The sequence below is a fragment of the Pristis pectinata genome, chromosome 8 (genome assembly GCF_009764475.1).
Source record: "Pristis pectinata isolate sPriPec2 chromosome 8, sPriPec2.1.pri, whole genome shotgun sequence".
Taxonomy (NCBI): Eukaryota; Metazoa; Chordata; class Chondrichthyes; order Rhinopristiformes; family Pristidae; genus Pristis; species Pristis pectinata.
This window is the reverse complement of record NC_067412.1, coordinates 57254450-57279857: the sequence shown is the minus strand read 5'-3', so window position 1 is coordinate 57279857 and position 25408 is coordinate 57254450. Positions and strand designations below refer to the sequence as shown.

At 41.3% G+C, this 25408-nt stretch overlaps 1 protein-coding gene across 1 annotated transcript in view; it reads left to right on the top strand.

Moving 5' to 3' along the window:
- LOC127573658 (fatty-acid amide hydrolase 2-like) overlaps positions 1-25408 on the top strand; it is a 45689-nt gene that overhangs the window by 9418 nt on the left and 10863 nt on the right. The window contains 6 exon segments of the mRNA XM_052022069.1: positions 113-249; positions 7791-7982; positions 7985-7999; positions 9178-9297; positions 19011-19146; positions 23043-23160. Of these exon segments, the coding sequence (XP_051878029.1) occupies positions 113-249; positions 7791-7982; positions 7985-7999; positions 9178-9297; positions 19011-19146; positions 23043-23160 (718 nt within the window).

The window sequence follows — 25408 nt, the reverse complement described above, 5'->3', positions numbered from 1 at the left end:
TATATTTTGCCCACTGTTTTATAAAGCTAAGATTTTGACACACATCACAGAGCTATAGCATTGAATGTTTATATTCATCACTTTTATTTTCCAAACCATATTGCTGCTTTAGGTTTTCAGCTGCCTTGAAAGAGGCCCAGCAGGTGGATAAAAGACTTGCTGAAGGAAATGAAGATGAAAAATCACTTGAAGAGAGTGTTCCTTTCCTTGGTGTTCCTTTCACAGTCAAAGAAGCGTTTGCATTAGAGGGTACGTCAGTGCACTTAAATTATCATCTATTTATTTTGTCATTAAATCTGCTTAATCTCTCCTCATCGGACAACCCCTTGCCCCTCTTCCCCCTGCCCGCCCCCCATTCCCAGTAATTAACTTGGTGATCCATTTAAAAAAACGTGGAGACTTAAGAAATTACAGATGCTGGCCCTGATGCAGGGTTTCAACCCAAACTGTCGTCAGTTCCTCTCCCCCAACAGATGCTGCTTAACCTGCTGAGTTCCTCCAGAAGATTATTTGTTGCTGCATTTAAAAAAAAATACTCTGCTTTCTTCTGCAAAAGCAGATAATCTCAAATTTTTCACATTATATTCCATTTCCGTGTCCCTGACTTAATCTGTTTACCTCCCCCGAAGCTTCACTGTACCGTCCTTACAACTTTCTACACTGCCATTCTGCTTTATGTTGTTAGCAAATTTGGATATAATACACAAAAGTCCCCCTCTATTGATATATATTGTGAACAGCTGGGACCCAGTATAGATTCATACAGCATCCCACTAGTCACAACCTCCAGCCTGAAAATGACCTATTTATTCCCACACTGTTTTCTATCTGTTAACCAATCCTCAATCAATGTCCCAATATTTAATCCCAATCCCATTTGCTCTCATTTTGCTTAACAACCTCTTGATTGGCACCTTATCAAAGGCCTTGTGAAAGTACAAATAAATGACATCCACTCACTGTTTTGCTATTTACAACTTCAAAAGTTCTAACAGATTTCACAAACACAATTTTCCTTTGAAAGATCCATGTTTACCCTGCCTACTCCCATTATTATTTTCTAAGTGTCAAGTTTCCACTTCCTTAATAATATTCTAGCATTTTCCCTATTATCAACGGTAGGCTCACTGGCCTGTAGTTCCTCTATAGGGGTCACATTTGCCACCTTTCATTCTGTTAGAACCATTTTAGAATCTATAGAATTTTTAAAGATGATAATTGGTGTATCCACTACTTCTGAGCCATCTCTTTCAAAAGCTTGGGATGCAGGTCATTCAGACCTATTTATCATTTCTAGAATGTCTTCTGTGGATTCTATGAAGGCAGACACAAAATAGTTATTCATTTGCATCTACCTCAGTCTATCAGGGACACAAATAAATTTTTGCTAATTCTTTGTCTTTACATATTCATAAAAGCTTTGACAGTCAGTTTATATTTTCATATTCTATTTTGATTCCTTTATCAATTTCTGGTCTGTGGTGAACTCTGAACTTTTCCCAGTCCTAGGGCTTGCTGCTCTTCTTGACAACATTAAAAGCCTTTATACTTGTTTTAATAATATCTTTAATTTATCTTGTTAGCCACACTTCTAGTTCCTTCTCTGTTGGGTTTCAGTGTTACACCTTGCGTCTTAATCTACCATAGCCAATCTACCATAGCCATCTCATTTCTTTGGCCTTCTTAATTTGCTTTATGATTTATGACCCTGGTTTCAGATTGAAATAAATCATTTCTTCTTTTATGAAATTCTATCATATTACAATCAGACTTCTACTAAACAATTTTCTCATTGTGCAATACTGGATCTAAATTAGCCTGTTCACGTTGATTTTCCAACACAGTGATGTAGAAAACCATCTTTGTCATACATTCCAAGAGTTAGTTCACACCCTAACAGCTCAGTTGGTTTTGCTCAGTCTATATGTAGATTGAAAGCCCCACATCATTATTGTATTATCCTTATTATATGTTCCTCTAATTTCTTAGTTTATACTATGTCCTGCATTATCACTATAGCTTGGGCATTATGGACAACTCGTATGAATGTTTTTTATTCCTTGCTGTTTCCTAGAACTACCCAAATTGATGCATCCACTGAATTTTCTGAGGTATGATGTATCCTCCCTGCTCCCTTGATTGCAATGCTTATTATAAGGGCTAATCTTCCTATTCCACTTTGTGTATCTTCTTCTGAAAGTTAATAAAAGCATAAAATGACAGAAATACTCAGCAGATCTGGCAGAATCTGTGAAAAGAGAAACAGAGTTGATGTTTCAGGTTGGAGATCCTTCATCAAGACTGGGAAAACAATTATAAAATGATGGTTTAAAGTTACATAGATGACGGCTGGAGTAATGGATAAAGGGAATTTCTATGATAGGATGAGGTCAGGTCAAATTGTTTAATTGGGACCAGGGGTGACTACACTTCTTTGTATGTGTAATATGTTGCTAATGGACAGTGTATCAGAATTGACCATTTTTTTTTACTGTGATGTTCGCTTTTTTTCTCCATTACACAGCCTTACCTACTGGGCATGTCTCAGCCTTGCTGAAGAGCCTTCAGTTTTGTCCTTTTTACATTTTTTTCTTGGTCTGACTCCATTTGGGAGAAGTATATTTACATGCTCTGTCCCTTTCTGACAGAATGTTGTTTTTAACAGCCATTTTACCATCTTGCCTTGTCCTTTCTCACTGCCTGAAAGCTTGGCTGAGGCAGAAACCATCCCACATTTACAAAGAACCTATATATGTACTTAAAGAGCCATTACCTGCAGGACTGCAGACCTACTGTTGAAAGATGGGATTAGGGTGGGTAACTCTCTTTTCCATGAGCAGAACGCAATGAGCTGAATAGATTCTGTTTCGTAAATAGAACATAGAACACCACAGCACAGTACATGCCCTTTGGCCCACAATGTTGGGCCGACATTTTATCCTGCTCTAAGATCGATCTAACCCTTCCCTTCTTGTTTAAATTCATTTCCCACATTTTCATGCCAAAGAAACCAAAAACTTGGCTGTGGAATACGTTGTTGCTACCACTGTCCAAGTGATTACTGAGCAAATGTGCATAAGCCATTCTACGAAGTATGTGTACTTTGTTCCATCAACACACACTATTAAACTTTGAGTAGTTGAGTTTATGACAACTTTGGCTGATGTGGGTTGACTGGAATCCCAAACAATTCCACTTGTTCTTCCCCCTCCCTATTGAATATTTCCTTCCTCTTTTACCCTTTTATTGTACTGACTACTGTTAGGGAGCCTCCAATTATCTGTAGAAAATGCCAAACAAGAAAGAAAAATTATCCAAATTAGGTTGCCATCCAGTACTCTGCAAATACATGATGTGTACCAGGAAGTGTTCTACTCATTTTTAGTACATTAAGTAAACAAGCCAATGCTCCTAAAGAGCATGTTACCATCTGACATGATAAGTTCATTAAAAAGGCATTATTAATTTGCTCAAAAAGAGCAAAGGACTGTCATTTTTATAACTTTTGCTAGGTTCAAGTGTGTGAAGGATTGCAAATCAATGATCTTCCAAAGAAATTAACTTTTTTAATATTTGGGTAAATACACATCCTGCTGCCTGGACTGTACTTGTCAAAGTAGTGGTTCATTTGCATCTAAACCTAAATTTATAGTAATATATTTTCTAGAACTTACAGTTTTTATGTCATATTAGAACATAGAAACATAGACATAGAAAAACCACAGCACAATCCAGGCCCTTCAGCCCACAAAGCTGTGCCAAACAGTCCTACCCTAGAAATGACTAGGCTTTCCCCATAGCCCTCTATTTTTCTCAGCTCCATGTACCTATCCAACAGTCTCTGAAAAGAGCCTATCGTATCCACTTCCACCACTGTTGCCGGCAGCCCATTCCATGCACTCCCACTCTCTGAGTAAAAAGACTTACCCCTGACATCTCCTCTATACCTACTCCCCAGCACCTTAAACCTAGTGTCCTCTTGTGGCCACCATTTCAGCCCTGGGGAAGAAGCCTCTGACTATCTGCCCGAACAATACCTCTCATCATATTATATACCTCATCAGGTCCCCCCTCATCCTCCGTCACTCCAAGGAGAAAAGGCCGAGTTCACTCAACCTGCTTTCATAAGGCATGCTCCGCATTCCATGCAGCATCCTTGTAAATCTCCTCTGCACCCTTCTATGGCTTCCACATCCTTCCTGTAGTGAGGTGACCAGAACTGAGCACAGTACTCCAAAGTGGGGTCTGACCAGGGACCTATATAGCTGCAACATTACCTCATCGGCTCCTAAATTCAATTGCCCGATTGATGAAGGACAATACACCATATGCCTTCTTAACCACAGAGTCAACCTGCACAGCCGCTTTGAGCGTCCTATGGACTCGGACCCCAAGATCCCTCTGATCCTCCACACTGCCAAGAGTCCTACCATTAATACTATATCCTGCCATCGTATTTGACCTACCAAAATGAACCACTTCACGCTTATCTGGGTTGAACTGCATCTGCCACTTCTCAGCCCAACTTTGCGTCCTATCTACGTCCCTCTGTAACCTCTGACAGCCCTCCAAACTATCCACAACACCCCCAACCTTTGTGTCATCCACAAACTTACTAACCCACCCCTCCACTTCCTCATCCAGGTCGTTTATAAAAATCTCAAAGAGCAAGGATCCCAGTACAGATCCGAGGTACACCATTGGTCACCGACCTCCATGCAGAATACGACCCTTCAACAACCACTCTTTGCCTTCTGTGGGCCAGCCAGTTCTGGATCCACACTGCAATGTCCCCTTGGATCCTATGCCTCCTTACTTTCTCAATAAGCCTTGCATGGGGTACCTTATCAAACACACTTGCTGAAATCCATATACACTACATCTACTGCTCTCCCTTCATCGATGTGTTTAGTTACATCCTCAACATAGAACATTACAGCACAGTACAGACCCTTCAGCCCATGATGTTGTGCTGACATCTTATCCTGTTCTAAGATCTATCTAACCCTTCCCTCCCACATAGCCCTCCATTTTTCTATAATTCATGTGGCTATCTAAAGAGTCTTTTAAATGTCCCTAATGTATCTGCCCCCACAACCTCCTGCCAGCAGTGCGTTCCACACACCCACCACTCTCTGTGTTTAAAAAAAAAACTTACCCTCTGACATCCCCCTTATACCTTCCTGCAAATCACATTAAAATTATGCCCCCTCATGTTAGCCATTTTCGCCCTGGGAAAAGTTCTCTGACTGTCTACTTGATCTATGCCTCTTAGCATCTTGTTCACCTCTATCGAGACACCTCTCATCCTCCTCCTCTCCAAACAGAAAAGCCCAGCTCACTCACGTGTCCTCATAAGACATGCTCTCCATCCAGGCAGCAACCTGGTAAATCTCCTTTGCACCCTCTCGAAAGCTTCCAAAATCCTTCCTATAATGAGGCAACCAGAACTGAACACAATACTCCAAGTGTGGTCTGACCAGAGTTTCTATAGAGCTGAAAACATTACTGCTTGCGGCTCTTGACCTCAATACCCTGACTAATGAGACCAACGCACCATATGCCTTCTGAACAACCATATCAATCTGTGTGGCAACCTTAAGGGGATCTATGGACTGGACCCAAGATCTCCCTGTTCCTCCACACTGTTAAGAGAGTCCTAACCATTAACTTTGTATTCTGCCTTCAAATTCAATCTTCTAAGTGTATCCTTTCGCACTTTTCCGGGTTGAACTCCATCTGCCGCTTCTCCAGCCCAGCTCTGCATCCTATATCACGTCCTGTTGTAATCTACAGCAACCTTCTACACTATCCACAACACTACCAACCTTCATGTCATCAGCAAACTTACTAACGCACACTTCCACATCCTCATCCAAGTCATTTATAAAAATCATAAGAGCAGGGTCCCAGTACAGATCACTGCGGAACCACCACTGGTCACCAACCAGTCAGAATACACTCCATCTACCACCACCCTCTGTCTTCTATGGTGAGCCAAGTCTGAATCCACACAGCCAAGTTTCCTTGGATCCCATGCCTCCTGACTTTCTGAATGAGCTTGCCATGAGGAACCTTACCAAATTGCCTTCCTGAAATCCATGTACGTTACATCCACTGCTCAACCTTCATCAATGTGATACAAGATGATAAGAGGCATAGATCGAGTGGACAGTCAGAGACTTTTTCCCAGGGCGACAATGGCTAACATGAGGGGGCATAATTTTAAGGTGATTGGAGGAAGGTATAAGGGGGATGTCAGAGGTAAGTTTTTTTTTACAGAGAGTGGTAGGTGTGTGGAACGCACTGCCGGCAGAGGTTGTGGGGGCAGATACATTAGGGACATTTAAGAGACTCTTAGATAGACATATGAACGATAGAAAAATAGAGGGCTATGTGGGAGGGAAGGGTTACATAGCTCTTAGAGCAGGATAAAATGTTGGCACAACATTGTGGGCCGAAAGGCCTGTACTGTGCTGTAATGCTCTGTTCTGATGTGCTTTTTGTCACATCCTCAAAGAATTCAGTCAGGCTCGTGAGGCACGACCTGCTTCTCACAAAGCCATGCTGACTGTCCCTAATCAGCCTATGCTTCTCCAAGTGCCCATAAATCCTGTCTCTAAGAATCTTCTCCAGTAATTTGTCCACACTGAAGTAAGACTCACTGGTCTGTAATTGCCAGGGTTATCCCTAATCCCTTTCTTAAACAAAGGAACAACATTTGCTACCCTCCAATCATCTGGCAGTACTTCCTGTCGCCAGTGAGAACGTAAAGATCATCGTCAAAGGTGCAGCAATCTCTTCCTCGCTTCCTGTAATAACCTTGGATATATCCCGTCCGGGCCCCAGTGACTTATCGATCCTATTGTTTTTCAAACATTCCAGCACATCCTCTTTCCTCACATCGACATGCCCTAGCATATCAGCCTGTTGTACAATCATACTCACAAACGTCAAGGTCTCCCTCATTGGTGAATACTGAAGCAAAGTATTTATTAAGGACCTCCTCTACTTCTTTCCGACTCCAGGCACATTTCCTCTGTTATCCCTGATCGGTCCCTCCCCTCACTCTAGTCATCCTCCTATTCTTCACATACGCGTAGAACGCCTTGGGATTTTCCTTGATCCTACTCGCCAAAGACTTCTCATGTCCCCTTCTAGCTCTCCTAAGTCCATTCTTAATCTCCCTCCTGGCTACCTTGTAACTCTCCAGAGCCCTGTCTGAATCATGTTTTTCTAACCTTAGGTAGGCTTCTTTCTTCCTCTTGACAAGATATTCTACGTCTCTTGTCAACCACGGTTCCTTCAGTCTGCCATCCTTAGCCTGCCTCAATGGGACAAACGTATTCAGAAGCCCATGCAAGTACACCCTAAATAACCTCAACATTTCTGCTGTGCACTTCCACAAGGACATCTGTTCCCAATTTACGATCCCAAAGTTCCTGCCTAATAGCATCATAATTCTCCCTCCCCCAATTAAATACTTTCACATATCGTCTGCTCCTATCCCTCTCCAAGGCTATGGTCAAGGTCAAGGAGTTATGGTCACTGTCTCCAAAATGCTCTCCCACCAATAGATCTGAAACCTGATCAGGCTCATTGCCTAGTACCAGGTCCAGAATGCCTCTCCTCTATTTGGCCTGTCCACATACTGTGTCAGGAATCCTTCCTGGACACACCTAACAAACCCTGCCTCATCTATCCCCTTTATACTAAGTAGGTGTCAATCAATATTTTGTTTTATGTAATATTCTTTTTACTGATATAGAACCTATTTTACATTTTCACAGGTTTACCCAATTCTTCTGGTCTTGTAAGCCGCAAGAATGTAATTTCCCTTACAGATGCTGCAGTTGTTACTAATCTTCGAAAAGCTGGTGCCATCCCTTTAGGTGTTACAAACTGCAGTGAACTGTGTATGTGGTATGAATCGAGTAACAATTTGTATGGAACAACCAGAAACCCATATAATGTGGATCGCATTGCGGTGGAAGCTCGGGTAAGTATTAATTACAGAAAAACGTATTGTATTTTGTTGTTACAGCAATTTTGTGCTTGGTACAGTGAGTTAGATTTAAGTTTTCAAACTTTTCGCTATTGTGTATATGTCCCAGTTTCCCAAAAAGGTGCTCAGTAAAAAAGAATGCTATCATTGTTTTCACCAGTAGTAAGAACAGAAAAAAAAGGGAAGTACAAAAATGTCATTACAAATGCAAATTTGATGATCTGTTGAAAACATAAAGGGGAGATGCCAGCGCTTCACTTCTGGACCCTAAATTCAAACTTGGTCCAGACTGATCATGAAATTCCTTTGTTTACTGGCTATATAAAAAAATGCTATCTAGGAATTCTCTATTGAAATCCAGGTCCCAAGAATTCTGTCCAAAAATCATCCATGGCAGTTTCTATTAACTAATAGTAGGATGACTGATGTCCAAAATGGAAATATCTCACAAGTGCAATATATGAGTGCCTATATTGTACCAGACCAAATTTCTCTTGCATGAAGCTTTAAAACTTTCAGAGTAGGGCTCCAAATGTCTCTTCATTCGAAAGCTTTTAAAAAGATTAATCAGCTACCCAAAGACGATTGGTGTTCATAATATAGTGTTCATTTTGTTTTTGTTAATATTGATAACCAAATTATCATGCTTGGATTGCAAGAGTTACATGTGGATACACAAAAGACATTCTGATTCTGATGATTTCTGCTTGCAACCACAGTTTAGGATTTTCAGCTTGAATCTGAAATAAAGAATGAGACTTTCTCTGTTTCAAGCAAGGTTATGTCTGACATGAGCATCTTAATGTGGGCTTTCAATGAATTGAAGAGTTTTCCCAACTGTATGGTTTCTCACCTTGAACTCACATTCACAAAAGTAGTGCTGTACAAGTTGTCTTAAATATTATCCAGCATTATCTGGAATTGAAAAGGGAGCATATTTTCTTCTGAATGAGATATTTCTACCTCGTGACCACTATCCCTCCCAAGTGACAATACTTTTTATTTCTTTTCATTTTGTTTTCTTTTTCTTCTATATTGTCTTAAATGGCATAATTCCATCATGTCTTTCTTTGTCCTATGTAATAACAATTTCACCATACTGGATGGGAAAGTGTTCTTAAACTCAAGATTTTTTGAAATAAAATTGGGAAAATGTTTGACTTTTTCTGTAGGTGGTGAGGGGAGCATTATTGCTGCAGCTGGGTCAGTAATGGGTGTGGGTTCTGATGTTGGTGGGAGTATTCAAATGCCTGCCTTCTTCAATGGAATTTATGGACACAAACCTACAGCAGGTCAGGGCAAGATTTATCTTTTACATATGTTATTGTGATTTTATTTGTTGCAACTTATTATTTAAGTGGAAGTTTAGATTTGGAATGCTGCTGATCTACTGTCCACATTAGTACTTTTCTTTATTTTTGAATCAAATAATTGAAGTTTTGTTCCATGAAATTGCCTGTTGACTCCAGGTTAAAGTAATACATCCAGATACTTGCCACATTTGTTTCAGTGACAATATTATTTTACTATATTACTTATACTGTATTAGTTGCAATTTTTCTGTCTGAGGCATAAAAGACATTCAAATGTAGTTTCCCCACACTGATACTTTAGCTATGCTATCTTATTTTCAGTAAAGGATGATCAATTTAAAGCTTTGACTTTTTATGTAATCTTGTAATCCAACAAGGGACAGATGGGTAATGTTGTTAAACTGTACTGCGTGACTCTGGAAATTCTCAAATGCATTAGATTACTAATAGATTTCCCAGCAGGGCATTTTGCATTGAATAAACAAGGAAACAAAAATGTTTTTCACAGTTCTACACAGCATTAAAAAAAAATGATAAAATAGCCCAAGTCTGTATCGTTCTGCAATTGCAGATTCTGACCACCAAGTGTTGCTGCATAACATGGTTTACCATTTGGGTATCCTTTGCTTCATTTGGTAATCATTTCAGTAAAGGTGTTCATTATCATCACCTCATGGGCAATTGGGGATGGGCACTAAATGCACAGCTTCCCTAGATTCTCTAGATGCCCCAAAATGAGTAAATTTTGAGGAAGAAAGGTCTTTTCTGATGAAAAGTTATTGACCTGAAACTTCAACTCTATGTAGGTATTTCTTACATTTAATGTTTTTTTCCTGAAGATATTTCCCTCATTCCAAGTCCAAGAAACAGCTAGCTATTTTTGCAGTTTGCACTGTTTTGATGGGGAGGCAGAGCTAGTACTGTTCCATTTATGGTCCCTAAGGAGCAGTGCCAAAATCTAAGGAAATTATGGCATAATTTAAGAAATGGCACAAGCCTTGCACAGAATTGTTTTCTGGAAGTTCTACTTCGTGGCAGAGTCATAGATCCATAGAGCATAGAAACAGGCCTTTCGAACCACCACATCTGTATCAGCCAATCTCATTTTGCAGCACTTAGTCCGGAGCCTCCTACCCCATTTCAAGTGCTCATCTAAATGCTTATTGCATGTTATGAGAGCACTTGCCTCCACCACCATCTGGGTGAAAAGTTCTTCCTCAATTCACATATAACTTTTCTACCCCTTAAGTTATAGACACCACTGTTAAGGGGAAAGGTTACTCATTATCTACCTTAGCTATGCCCCTCTCTATTTTGTAAACTTCAATCAGGTTGCTCCTTGGCCTTCCTGGCTCCAAGGGAAACAAATATAGCTTATTCAATCAGAATCAGGTTTATTATCACCAACTCATATGTCGTGAAATTTGTTGTTCTGCAGCAGCAGTACAGTGCAAAGACAAAGTTAATATAAATTACAAAATAAATAGTGCAAAAGAAATAATGAAGTAGTGTTCATGGGCCGTTCAGAAATCTGATGGTGGAGGGGAAGAAGCTGTTCCTAAATCATTGAGTGTAGGTCTTAAGGCTTCTGTACCTCCTCCCTGATGGTAGTAACAAGAAGAGGGCATGTCCTAGATGGCCTGGAGTGATGGCTGCTGCCTTCTTGAGGCACCGCCTCTTGAAGATGTCCTTGATGGTGGGGAGGGTTGTGCCCATGATGGCGCTGGCTGAGTCTACAACTCTCTGCAGCCCCTTGCACAACTGTGCATCGAAGCCTCCATACCAGCAAACCTCTTATTGCTGAAATGCTCCATCTCAGGACATGCTGTGGTATAATTTTTCAGCAAATTATAATCCATAATCAGAATTTGAAGTCCCTGATAAGAATGCTACAGGGATGTAAACATGCACTTTTTATCAACTTTTACATAAGTGAGACGTGATTAGAAGGCTGCATTTCCTTTTATGGGATATGTATTGAAAATATAATTTTTCACCCCAGATTTTGCACCTAGTATCGGTAACATATACTCAAACAGCATAGATTACTTGGAGGTTAAAGGTTCCTTTACACTTTTTAGACTGGCGTTCAGGCCCTCTAGCAAAAATCTCACAGCAGGACAAACTATAAGGATAGATATTGGGGGCTTGTCAGAAAGATACAGTGATGAATGTGGGGATTTTAATCCACGCATTGACTGGAAAAATCAGATTGACGTAGGTAGCCTAAATGAAGAATTATTAAAATGTTTTGGGGATTTTCTTTAGGACAGCATGTTCTGGACAAATCAGAGAGCAGGTTATACTAGACCAAGTATTGCAAAACAAGGTAGAATTAGTTAATGATCTTATGGAGGCATCCCCAGGTAGAGCAATCATAATATGATCGAATTTTACATTCACTTTAAAGAAAATAATGTGTCAAATACTAGGATTTTAAACCAGCAAGGGCAACTATAAGGGTATGAAAGCAGTGCTTGCGAAAGTGAAGTGGTAAAGAAGGTGTATGGCATACTTGCCTTCATTGCTCATGGTGTTATATAAAAGTTGGGAAGTCATGTTAGAGCTGTCTAAAACCTTTATCAGGCCATAATTGGAGTATTGTGTCCATTTCTGGTTGTCACATTACAGGAAGGATGTGAAGGCTTTGGAGAGGCTGCAGAAGAGGTTCACCACGATGTTGCCTGGATGAGAGAGAATTAGCTCGAAGGAGAGGGTGGATGAACTTGAAATATTTTCTCTGGAGCATGGTGGCTGAAGGGCCTGATAGAAGTATATAAAATTGTGAGAGGCTGAGATACGGTAGATAGTCAGTGTCCTTTTTCCCAAGATGGAAATGTCAAATACTAGAGGGCCTAGCTTTAATGGTGAGAGGAGGAAAGTTGAAAGGAGATTTAGGTGGGAAGATTTTTTTTATACAGTAGTAGGTGCCTGGAACGCGCTACTCCGGAGGTGCAACAAGCAGTTACAATAGCAATGTTTGAAAGGCATTTAGACAGACATATTAACAGGCAGGGAATGGAGGGATATAGACCACATGCAGGCAGATGTGTAGTTTAAATTGTACATCATGGTTGGCAACAACGTAGTGGGCCAAAGGACCTGTTCCTATGCTGTATTGTTCTATATTCTAAACTGGTATATAAGATTAATGGATCAGTCAAGTTGATGCAGTGGCAGACATTTAAGAGGATCTTCACAGAACAGATAACATTGCAATGAGGAAACTGTGGCGTACTCACCGTCTAGTCGGTGCGAACCGGCTCGGCAGTCGGGTCGCGCCGGCGTCGGAGCGACGAGGCCCAAGATGGCGGCGGGCCTCGTCTTTCCGAGCGACGGGGAGAACCCTGCGCGCGGGAAAGTCCTGATGACGTGGGACTTACGTCATTGCCGGTTGTTTTGGGCGGGAACATTCTCCCTTAAAGGGCCCGCGCAAGGCGGGAAAATAAACCAGTTCTGTTTGGCAATCCTCTGAGGAGAGTCTTGTTTTATTCCGTGGTAGCAACCGCTACAAAACAAAAAATCCCAAGGAGAGAACCCACCATGCATGGTTAACTGAAAAAGTTAACGATAGTTTATACAATGCACCAAACTAGGTGGCAGATCAGAATATCAGATAAAAATATAGAAAAACAAGCAAACTAAAGACTATAAGAAAGGAAAATATTGAGTACAGGTTAAAACTATCCAGAATATTAAAAAAGACAATGAGTTTATGTAGATTTTTTTTTAAAAAGAGTTAACAAAATGAGCCATCGCTCTATGGAAAGAGTCTGGAATTAATAATGGAAAATAAGGAGATGGCAGATGAATTAATCAGCATTTTACTTCAGTCTTCCCTTCTAGAGATAAACATCCCAGAAATAGATGTAAACTGGGAATTGAAGGTAAGGGAGGATCTGAATTCAAGACTGAGTTGTACAGAGCAAAGTGTTGGAACTGCAGGGTGACAAGTCTCCGGATACTGATAAATTTCATCGAAGGCTCATAAAAGAATCCAGTGAGATAGTTAATGCATTGGTTTTGTAACTTTCCTACAATTCACCCGATTTGGAGAAGGTTCCTGATTTTGAAAAATAGTAAATGTAAATGCAAAAAGGAGGGAGACAAAAGCAGGAAACTGCAGGCCGGTTAGTTACCATCCATTGTAAAGAAAAGATTGGAAGTTATTACCATTTAGAAAATTCAAGTTAATCAGGCAAAGTCAACGTAGTTTTCTGAAAGGGAAATCATGTTTGATGAATTTATTGTAGTTCTTTGAAGAAATAGTATCTGCTGTGGATAAAAGGGAATACCATAGAACCATACAGCACAAACAGGCCCTTTGGCCCACCATGTTGTGCCGTCCATCAAACCACCCTCACACTAGCTAACCCTTTCTTCCAGCATATCCCTCTATCTCACATTCCTCCATATGCCCTATCCAACAAACTCTTGAACCTGTCCAATGTATCTGCCTCCACCACCACCCCAGGCAGTGCATTCCATGCACCAACCACTCTCTGGGTGAAAAACCTCCCCCTGACATCTCCCCTGAACCTCCCACCCATAACCTTAAAGCCATGCCTTCTTGTCTTGAGCATTGGTGCCCTGGGAAGGAGGCACTGACTGTCTACTCTATCTATTCCTCTCAATATTTTATATACCTCTATCATGTCTCCTCTCATCCTCCGCCTTTCCAGTGAATAAAGCCCTAGCACCTTAAGCCTCTCTCATATTCCATATGCTCTAATCCTGGCAGCATCCTGGTAAATCTCCTCTGCACCCTCTCCAACGCCTCCACATCCTTCCTATAATGCGGCGACCAAAACTGAACACAGTACTCTAAGTGTGGTCTAACTAGAGTTTTGTAAAGCTGCATCATCACTTCGCGGCTCTTAAACTCAATCCCACGATTTATGGAAGTTAACATCCCATAGGCCTTCTGAACTGCTCTATCCACCTGTGAGGCAACTTTCAGTGAACTGCGAATATGAACCCCAGATCCCTCTGCTCCTTCACACTGCCAAGTACCTTGCCATTTACCCTGTACTCTGTCCTGGAGTTTGTCCTTCCAAAGTGTACCACCTCACACTTCTCCGGATTGAACTCCATCTGCCACTTGTCAGTCCAGCTCTGCATCCTATCAATATCCCTCTGTAAACTCCGCAGCCCTCCACACTATCCACAACAGTGTCATCCACAGACTTACTAACCCAGCCTTCCACCTCATCTAAGTCATCTATAAATATCGCAAAAAGTAGAGGTCCCAGAACCGATCCCTGCGGGACACACTAGTCACTGCCCTCCAATCCAAGGGCACTCCCTCCACTACAACCCTCTGCTTTCTACAGGCAAGCCAATTCCTAATCCACACAGCCAAGCTTCCCTGGATCCCTTGCCTTTGACCTTCTGAAGAAGCCTACCATGAGGAACCTTGTCAAACACCTTACTAAATCCATATAGACCACATCCACCGCACTACCCTCATCAATCTTCCTGGTCACCTCCTCAAAGAATTCTATCAGGCTTGTGAGGCAAGATCTTCCCTTCACAAAGCCATGCTGGCTGTCCCTAATCAGTCCATGATTCTCTAAATGATCATAGATCCTATCCCTTAGAATCCTTTCTAACAGCTTACCCACCACAGACATGAGACTCATCCGGTCTGTAATTCCCTGGACTATCCCTACTACCTTTTTTGAACAAGGGACAACATTCGCCACCCTCCAATCCTCCGGCACCATCCCTGTGGACAATGAGGATTCAAAGATCCTTACCAGCGGTTCACAATCTCCTCCCTCGCCTCTCGAAGGCAGGCCTGGGGAAAATCCCGTCAAGCCCAGAGATTTATCTGTCTTGATATTATTTAACAACTTCAACACATCCTCTCTCTTGATATCTACAACCTCGAAAACATTACCCTTACCAGCACTCCCTTCCGCGGCATCAAGAACCCCCTCGTCCCTCGGTGAATACCGAAGAGAAGTATTCATGAGAACTTCTCCCACTTCTGCCGCCTCCAGGCGACATTCTCCCACCCTTTGTCTTTAATCAGTACCTACCTTTACCCTAGCCATCCTCCTACCCTTCACGTACATGAAAAATGCCTGGATTTTCCTTAACCCTACTAACCAATGCGTTTTCATGTCCCCTTCTAGCTCTCCTCAGCCCTTTCCTAAGTCCTTCCTCGCTACTCTATATTCCTCATGGCCCCTGTCTGAACCTTGCTGCTTATAACTTATGTATGCTACCTTTTTCTCCCTAACTATTCGTTCCACCTTCTCTCGTCACCCACGGTTCCTTCATCCTGCCATTCCTTCTCTGCCTCACCGGGACATATTTATCCCTAACATCCTGCATACGATCCTGAACATCGATCACATCTCCATGGTACATTTCCCTTCAAAAAGGACATTCACAATTTACACTCCCAAGTTCTCTCCTTATAGCCTCATAGTTTCGCCCTTCCCCAATTAAATATCTCCTTGTCCTCTCTGCACCTGTCCCTGTCCATGACAATTTTAAAGGTTATGGAGCAATGGTCATCTGTCCCCCAATGCTCACACCACCAATAGATCTTTCACCTGTCCTGGTTCATTTCCTAAAACTAGATCTAGCATGGCATCCTCTAGTCGGCCTGTTGACATACTGCGTCGGGAGTCCCTCCTGGACACTTAACAATTCCGTCCCATCTAAACCTTTGGCACTAAGCAGGTTCCAGTCTATATTTGGGAAGTTGAAGTCTCCCATTATACAACCCTGTTATTTTTGCTTCCTCATCCTAAACACTGCCTGCCAATCTGCTCCTCGATATCTCTACTGCTACCGGGGAGGCCTATAGAATACTCCTAGTAGAGTAACATGCTCCTTTCTTGTTCCGTACTTCCACTCATAGGGACTCTAGAGATGATCCTTCTACAAACATCCATACTTTCCAGCAGCCGTAACAGTGTCCCTGACCAGTATCGCCACCCTTCCTCCTCTTCTCCCCCCTTCCCTATCCCTCTTAAAACACCAAAACCAGGAATATTCAATATCACACTCCTGCCCTGACGTCAGCCACGTCCTCAGTAATAGTCACAATATCATAGTCCCCATACTTATCCAAACACTCAGTTCATCCCCCTTATTTCTGACGCTTCTTGCATCTAAGTAAACACACTTCAGTCCATCTACCTTACCTCTTTTATAGCCTGTATTCTGCTTCTCCTTCCCCAAAGCCTCACTACCTGTTTGATCCAACTTTTCCCCATCCCCTTCTTCCACTGACCTACTCCTCTGGTTCCCTTCCCCCTCACAAACTAGTTTAAACCCTCCCGAACCACCCTAGCAAACCTAGCTGCAAGGATATTGGCCCCCTTCTGGTTCGGGTGTAACCCGTCCTCTCTCTACAGGTCCCACCTTCCCGAGAAGAGATCCCAATGATCCAGAAATCTAAAACCCTCACCCCTGCACCAACTTCTCAGCCACGCATTTATCTGCCACCTCCTCCTGTTCCTGCCTTCACTATCGCGTGGCACCGGCAGCAATCCCGAGATTGCTATCTTTGAGGTCCTGTTCCTCAGTCTTCTGCCTAGCTCCCTGACTCGCTCTTCAGAACCTCATCCCCCTTCCTACTTATGTCGTTGGTGCCAACATGGACCACAACTTCTGGCTGCTGTCCCTCCCGCTCAAGAATCCTGTGGACCCGATCAGTGACATCCCGGACCCTGGCACCTGGGAGGCAACATACCATCCGGGATTCAATCTCACTGCTGCAGAACCTCCTATCTGTTTCCCTGACTATCGAGTCCCCTATCACTACCACGTGTCTCTTTCCCACCCTTCCCTTCTGGCAGCAGTACCAGTCCAGTGCTAGAGACCTGGTTACTGCAGCTAGGCCCTGCAGGTCATCCCCCTCAACAGCTTCCAAGGCGGAAAACTTGTTACTGAGGAGAACAGCCTCTGGGTTCCTGCTCTGTCTGCCTGCCTGACGACTTCTTCCTCTTCCCTGACAGTCACCATTCTATCTGCATCCTGAACCTCAGATGTACCTGCTTTAAGGGGGGTGACTGTCACCTGATGGACTGTGTCTACATAACCCTCTCCCTCCCTTATGCTGCGCAGTGTTTGTAGCTGCGATTCAGCTCATCAACTCTGAGCCGAAGTTCGTCCAGCCTCGAGCACTTACTGCAGATGTAACCATCTTGGACCGCAGCAGGGTCCACGAGTTCCCACATCAAACAGCTGCAGCAATATGACCATGTCCTCCATTTGACTACCTTGTTTATCCCCCTAGTTAATCCTACCTACAAATCTATAATAGACAACAGGTAAGCCTACCTTTACCTACTTACCAGCTACTTACCCTCCTTGCCCCTTCACGCCAAAGCCCCTTGAGCCAAAAGTCCGACCACTCTGCTGCCTCTCACTCCACGGCCCGCTCCAATGCTGTCTGCTCTATAGGCTGTTTGCTTTCTTAAGCTGCCTGCGCCGCGCCTGCGCAGTCCAGCCCCCACTCGACTAGTTAGAAAAACTTAAAACACTTACAAAAGCAAGCTATAAAAATCTAACCCTTACACTTAAAACCCTAATAAAAAGTGATAAACAGAAAAAAACTTAGCTGCTCCGAAGTCCTCCAAACTGAAGCCCTCGAGTCCTCCGAAGTTTTTTTCCCTCTCTCCTTTCTTAAAATAAGTGCTGGGGCCTCAGTGTTTTATAATTACTATAAATTATTTGGATGAAGACACTGAAAACATGGGGGTCACTGTTTAAGAATAAGGAGTTGCTATTTAAGACAGACAAGGCAAAATGTGTTCTTTGAGAGCCAAGAGTCCTTGAACTCTTCCACAAAGAGTGGTAGAAGCAGAATCTTTGATTTTTGAGATTGAGGTAGATGAGCAAGAAGTGAAAGGTTACCATGTAGACAGGAATGTGCAATTGAGGTTACAATCAAATCAGCCATGATCTTGTTAAATGGAAGAGCTCAGTGGCCTACTCCTCTTGCTCTTTGTTCATATGTGCTTCAAGTCTGGTCTTAGCAAATCAGCCCATTGAGCATTTTGTATTTCCTGGCAATTGTTTTGTTATTTCCTGGAAGCTGCTACTTTTGAGATTCTATCTACATGTCTTGAAGTTGTGAAATCAAGCCCTGATGAATTTAGAAACTCTGTCCAAGTGGGGATGGTTCAGGGACCAGAGATATGAATTTAAAATGAAGATAAAAGTAAATGTGTTGTTATTGATGAAAGCTTTTTAAGATGGAGAGTAGTTATGATCTTGAACTCACCGGCTGTAAAGATAATAAAAGCAGCATCAGGGTTTTCAAAAAGAAATTGGATAGGGACTTGTGGGAAAGGAATTTGCAGGGCAATGAGAAAGAGCAGGGAAATGGATCTAACCAGAGTGCTGTATAAAGAACTGTTTGGACTCAAAGAACCAAATGGCCTCCTATGTTGTTATCTTTTCTTGTTCATGTCATTTGATGTTTCAATAAAATGTATTGGCATTGAAAAGTTAAGTCTTCAAGGAGTAATGGAAACAGATGTCTTTGGTTAGGATTTTCCATTGTGAATCATTTGTGAATAAAATATTCTGCAAAATGAAGAAATATGTACTTCAGCCAAATTGTGATTGAATCATTGCATTTCCATTTGAAGTTGACTGTGCTACCTTATGTCCTTAGTGCAAACCCTGTAAAACTAAATATTTTTTTGATGCTCTGTTTTCAGGTTTGGTACCCAATAGTGGTCAATTTCCAGAAGGAACAGGTTTAAGAGTGAAACTCCTGTGTACTGGTCCCATGTGTCGTTATGCAGAAGATCTCATTCCAATGCTCAAAATTATGGCTGGTCCAAATATTTCCAAGTAAGAAAAAAGTTCAAACTGGTATATACATTCATTAAAGTAAAAACAGGTAAGTACCTCACAGAGAAAGGAAGCAAAAACTGAAAATCTCATAGGAGATTAATAAAAGGTGATTGATAGCTTGGTAAATAGATGGATTTTCAGATGCAGGGTCTTCAACGGAAATGTTGACAATTCCTTTCCCCTCACAGATGCTGCTTGACTCGCTGCGTACCTCCAGCAGATTGTTTGTTGCACCTGCAGTCTCTTGTGTCTGAATTTTCAGAGGCTTTTTGAAGTTGGATAGGGATATTGGCTTTGCAGAAGGAATTCCAGAGAATAAGTCACAGGATCCTGCTGGTTCTCTTATCAACGTAAACTCTTTAACCATGAAATTTTCCTGGAAAACTTTTGGCCTATTCTACCTCTGCTGGCCATTTGAGGAGGAATCTGCTGCTGGTTAGGCAAAGAATGGTGCCTATATAAAAGATGCTTACAATATTATTGAGTATTGGTACTAGGAAAATAGGGGGAAAATCTATGGAGCAAAAGAAAAACTGGAAGAAACCATGTTTTTTCCCTTTCCTAATTGACTTCAAAGTTGACAAAGGATCTTTTGGAACTTTTGCAGTCCTTGGGTTGATTGTGTTTCCACATTGATGTAGGATAGAATGTTGACCTAGCAACAATGAAGGAACAGCAATGTATTCTAAAGTCAAGGTGGTGTGTGACTTTGGGGTAATAGTGTGCCTATTGCATGTCTTGTCTTTTTGTGCTTAAGGGAGGAAGGGCATTCCAAAAGGATATGCATTTGACAACCACAGGGTCCTGATTGCAGGCGTTGATGATGGAAGCTTAAATCAAGGGAAGTGATATAATGTTTTGGTTTCTTGAGTGCTGTCTGGTTCATCCAGGTGGTTGCCGAGCATTCCATCACACATCGGACAAGGTGCTAGATAGCAGAAAGGTTTTAAGGCTTCAGAAGTAAACCACTTGTCAGTCTTTGGTCTGCTTTTGTTGCCTTGATGTAATATGGCTGTTGGGTTCAGATTCCAATCAGTGCTGCGGGCTTGGGCATTTAAGGTCAGGAGAAAGGATTGTATTTTTTGTTAGTAATTATTAGGCATTAACGTGGAATGAGTATTACCTGCCACTTATGAATTCAAGTTTTTATATCTTGGTCACGTTGGAGGTTGCTTCATTTTCAGCAGTGACTTCATCAACAATTAGTTACATTTTGAGTTCCATGATAAAACTTGAAATATTTGAGTAGAGAACAGATTTGGGGATCCTTTGCAGTGATGTCCTGGAGCAGTGATGAACATTGTCCAATCATCCATCTGCCTTTGCAGTAATTGTAACTTCAGTCATTGGAGTTTTCCCTTTGCCCAGCCTGTGATTTTCAGTTTTGCTACAACTCCTTAAACCCATACTCTGTCAAATGCCATGTGATTTATGTCATTTGTTTGCAAAGCTGTTTATGGGTAATTACGCCCAGCAGAAGGGCATTGTGTGAAATTTTAGAAGAGACATTAATGTTATTGTGTACATCCAGTATAGTTTAAATAAGATTATACTTTGAATGAGAAAATATTGTTATATGTATGGACATGAAATAACATTCTTATTTTCCCCACAGCAAACAAGGCTAAAGGAAGCTGTATTAGTGGGTTTACACTTGACGATGAAGCCTCATTGTGATTTGAATTAGATATCTTTGTTCATTGTACAGTTTCCACAAAGATTGACCAAGATAAATTGAAAAGTAGTTTTTCATTCAATTGAATGCACAAAACAATGAATATGATCAGATTCATCTCTTTCAACCCATCCCACTTGTGTCCACAAATGTTTTTGAATGCAATGAGCACCCTAAATTATTTCATTTCTGTGTAATATCTTGTGGGATTTGAAAGACTAACTCCCTTGTATCATTAATCCTACCTCTGCCTCAAAGAGTGCTTAAGACACAATATAGAATACCAAAGGTATTCAAATCTATTTACTGATTTTTTTTTACAAGTGTGAGATGTTTATCAAAACTGTGGGTGATGCAGGAGAATGAGAAATTACAGCTATTGCTGTAAACTGCCTCTTCTGTAAACTATGACAATTTATTTTAAGGCCAGCTGTAATATGGCTACCTGAACTCTTTTGTGAAGAATTCACAACTCTTCTTAAAGGGTATTGCTGTGCTCGAAGATGATCTGAAAATACAGTTACACTGGATCACGTTTTGTTTCACTGTGGTGTACTTTGAACTTTCACAGAAAGCTAGAATGAAAGATAAAGAATGAATGTAAGCTTTGATATGTTCTTATTTGAAATTTAGCTTCAAATGATCAACTTCTAAGGCTGAAATTAGTAGCTTACCATGTTGAAGTTTTGTGTTTTTATTTGGTGTTTCATAGTTCTGTATTGATGCTTTGTGCCTAACATACGGGATGTTTAAATCAGTTTCATATTGTCATATTGATATGTCAGTTGTTTTCCTTAATTATATGTGAATACCTGTTTATATGTGATCAATCTTTGATCAAAGATTGAGGAAGCTATAACTGTGGTAAGTAATCTGTTACCATCCTGAAGACAGCAGAACAAGTAATGTGCACATGTACCTGGAGAATATCTGCACTTTTTTGATACAGTGTGATACAGCTGATGATCGTATCCCATTCATGTACCTGATATATATCTTTATCCATGTGGCATTGTACAGACAACCCCTGTGTTACAGAAGGGTTGTGTTCCCAGAAAACCATCCATATCATGATTTTGAAACTCAAAACCCTATTTCCCATTGAATTCCATGTTAGAAGTGGCGAAGTGTTTCCTGCAGGATGCTTTTCTCTCTAAAGTAATGAGTACCACAGGTGCTGGTTCACAGCAGAGGGCCACTTAAGAGATTTGCTTTGGAAACTGACAAGGCAGTTTCTTAAGCGGCCAGCAGCTGTATTTGGGGCCACATGCAACTTCAGATGCTAATCACCTTTGAGCTAGACAGCAAAATGAACCTACCATGCTAAAATAAAACACCTTATCTGCATACAGTATATGTCAAGAAATGTGAGTCGACAAAATGTGTTGTTCTTTCGCATTTTGTTTATTTATTTTATAGTTTCCCCAAATAAATTCCATGTGAGTGAATTTTTTTCTGTATTTTGGATTTTTGGGTAGAGATTTGTGAATTCCATGAGGGTGAATTTGCGTAACCTGAATGGTCATTACACAGGGGTCACCTGTACGTGTTAGGAGTGGTTCATCATAGTATAATGTGGGTTAATTTTTGCTGGTATGTTTTGGAGCAAGTAACTGATACAATATTCTTGTGTTCTTTTTATAAGGTTTGTTTCATGGCAATGCATTGCCTCTCATAGAACTTGTCTTTTGTTTAATTTTCCATTTTGAACATCCTGCCACATTTCCTTTAAAGGGAGAGTCACAATACTCATCTACGTTGATTTAAATATGGTGCAGTACTAATCTGTATCACATTATTGAACTAATATTTTGTGCTATGCTGATAATTTTAATCAAGTCAGCATATTTTCTTAAAGCAAAATACAAATCTGATTTTCTTTTTAGGTTTGAAACATATAGAAGTGAATATTAATTTTGCACTTAAAGTATAGAAATAATAGTTACTTGTTATTGAACAAATGCAAAATAAAGAGCAGATTAAATGCCTAATACTGTTTCACAAATAATTTAACCTAAAATGCTGTCATGATTGAAGCCTGAAGTTGTTAAATCTTAATTTTCTGTCTGGAAATGTTTGTGTTCTGACATGTACAAAAATACATAAATAGTAACTCAACTGCCAAGGTTTTGATGGTAGCATAAGGAACACTAAGGGATTGCTTAATTTTAAATGACCTGTATTCAATTGTCTCACTCTAATTTTTGTATTTAAAAAGGGTGAGGCTTGATGAAGAAGTATTTATGAAGAAAGTCAAATTTTATTCCATGGAAAATGATGGGGGATCTTCACTTGTCTCCACAGTAGATAATGAGCTTATCCGTGCTCAGAGGAAGGTAGGTTAGAATACGTAACTCCTAAAGTTCCATCAGAAGATCTTATCCTTGTTCATTTTCTTCTGATAAAAAAATGAGATTTATGTAACACTTTGCATTGCAGAATCATCCCAAAGTGCTTCATATTTCAAGTAAATATTTTGAATCATAAAGACTATGTAGGCAAAACTAGTGGCCATTTCATAAACAGACAGCTCCCACAAACGGCCATGAGATTAATAAATAGTTAAATGTTTTTAGCATTTTAGGGAGAACTTTGATTGTGGCAGTTGTGAACTTGAAGTGCTATGTGAGGTGGAAATGCTGAGGCTTTGTTTTGAGAGGCTTTGTTTTGAGAGGCTTTGTCTTGAGAGGCTTTGTCTTGAGAGGCTGAGCAGTGGTAAGTTTAGGTAAGATCTTTCACTTTCCTCTATAATGTTGGTGGTTTGGAGATGGCAGTTAGAGCAGTCGTTGCTCCTCCTGCAGAATGTGGAAGATCAGGGAAACTTCCAGCATACCTCGTGACTAAATCCGTGGGAAATGTTTCTCGCTGCAGCCCCTGAATGACTGTATTTAGTGGTTGGAGCTGCAATTATACTCGCTTAGAGGGATTGGGGAACCCTGGCTGACAAGGGATGTTGAGGCTCTGGTCAGGGGAAAAACAAGGCATACAGTATGTCACGTATATGCACCTGGAATCAAGCAAATCCCTTGAATATAAGGGATGTAGGATTACACGTAAGAATGAAATCAAGAGGACAAAAAGGGAGTATGAGATATCCTTGGCAGACAAGGTAAAGGAGAAATCCAAGAGATTCTATTGGTATGTTAAGAGCAAAAGGGTAACTGGGGAGAGAATAGATTCCCTTAAGGATCAATGAGGCCATTTATGTGTGGAGCCACAGAAGATGGGTGAGGTCTTAAATGATTATTTCTCGTCTCTGTTTACCGCAGAGAAGGTCATGGAAACTAGGAAATTCAAAGAAGAGAACAGTGAAGTCCTAAGACATATGGATATTGTGAAAGAGGAGATGCTGGCAGTCTTGAAGCACATAAAGGTGGATAAGTCCCAGGAGCCTGACCAAGTATATCCTAGGGCATTGTGGGAAGCAAGGGAAGAAATTGCAGGGGTCCTGACAGAGATATTTGCATCATCTTTAGCCACGAGTGAAGTACAGGAAGACCGCAGGGTGCCTAATGTTGTGCCTTTATTTAAGAAAGGCTGCAAGAACAAGCCAGGGAGCTACAGGTCAGTGGGTCTAACATCAGTGGTGGGAAAATTACTGGAGGGGACTCAGAGACAGGATTTACCTGAATTTGGAAAGGCAAGAATAGTTAGCATGGCTTTGTGCATGGGAAATCATGTCTCACAATCTTGTTTTTTGAAGAGGTGATCAGGAAGATTGACAAGGGCAGGGTAGTAGACGTTGTCTACGTGGACTTCAGCATGGCTTTTGAGGTCTGCATGGCAGGCTGGTCTGGAAGGTGAGATCACATGGGACCCAGGGTGAGCAAGCCAATCGGATACGAAATTGGCATGATGGAAAGAGTCAGAGGGTGGAAGTGGAGGGTTGTTTTTCAAATTAGAGGCCTTTGGTGGTGTATCGCAGGGATTAGTACTGGGTTGTTTGTCATATATTAATGATTTGGATGAGAATGTAGGTGACATGGTTAGTAAGTTTGGAGACAACACCAAAATTGGTTGTGTAGTGGACAGTGAAGAAGGTTGTCTAAGGTTACAGCAAGATTTAGGTCAACTGGGAAAGTGGGCCAAGGAATGGCAGATGGAATTTAACTCAGACAAGTGCGAATGATGCATTTTGAGAAGTTAAAGCAGGACAAGATTTGCACCGTAAATGACAGAACCCTAAGGAGTGTTGCAGAACAGAGAGACCCAGGGGTATGAATACATAGTTCCCTGAAAGTAGCGACACAAGTAGACAAGGTGGTGAAGAAGCGGTATAGCACGCTTGCTTTTATTGGACAGGGCACCATGTACAACAGTTGAGGCATCATGTTACAACTGTGTAGGACATTGGTAAGACCGCACCTGGAATACTGTGTGCAGTTCTGGTTGCCATATTATAGCAATGATCCAATTAAGCTGGAGAAGGTGCAGAAGAGCTTCACAAGGATGTTGCTGGGACTGGAGAGCTTGAGTTATGAGGAGAAACTGGATAGGCTGGGACTGTAGGCTGAGCAAAGGAAACTGAGAGGTGACCTTATAGAGGTTTATAACATCATGAGGGGCATAGATAAGGTGGATGGT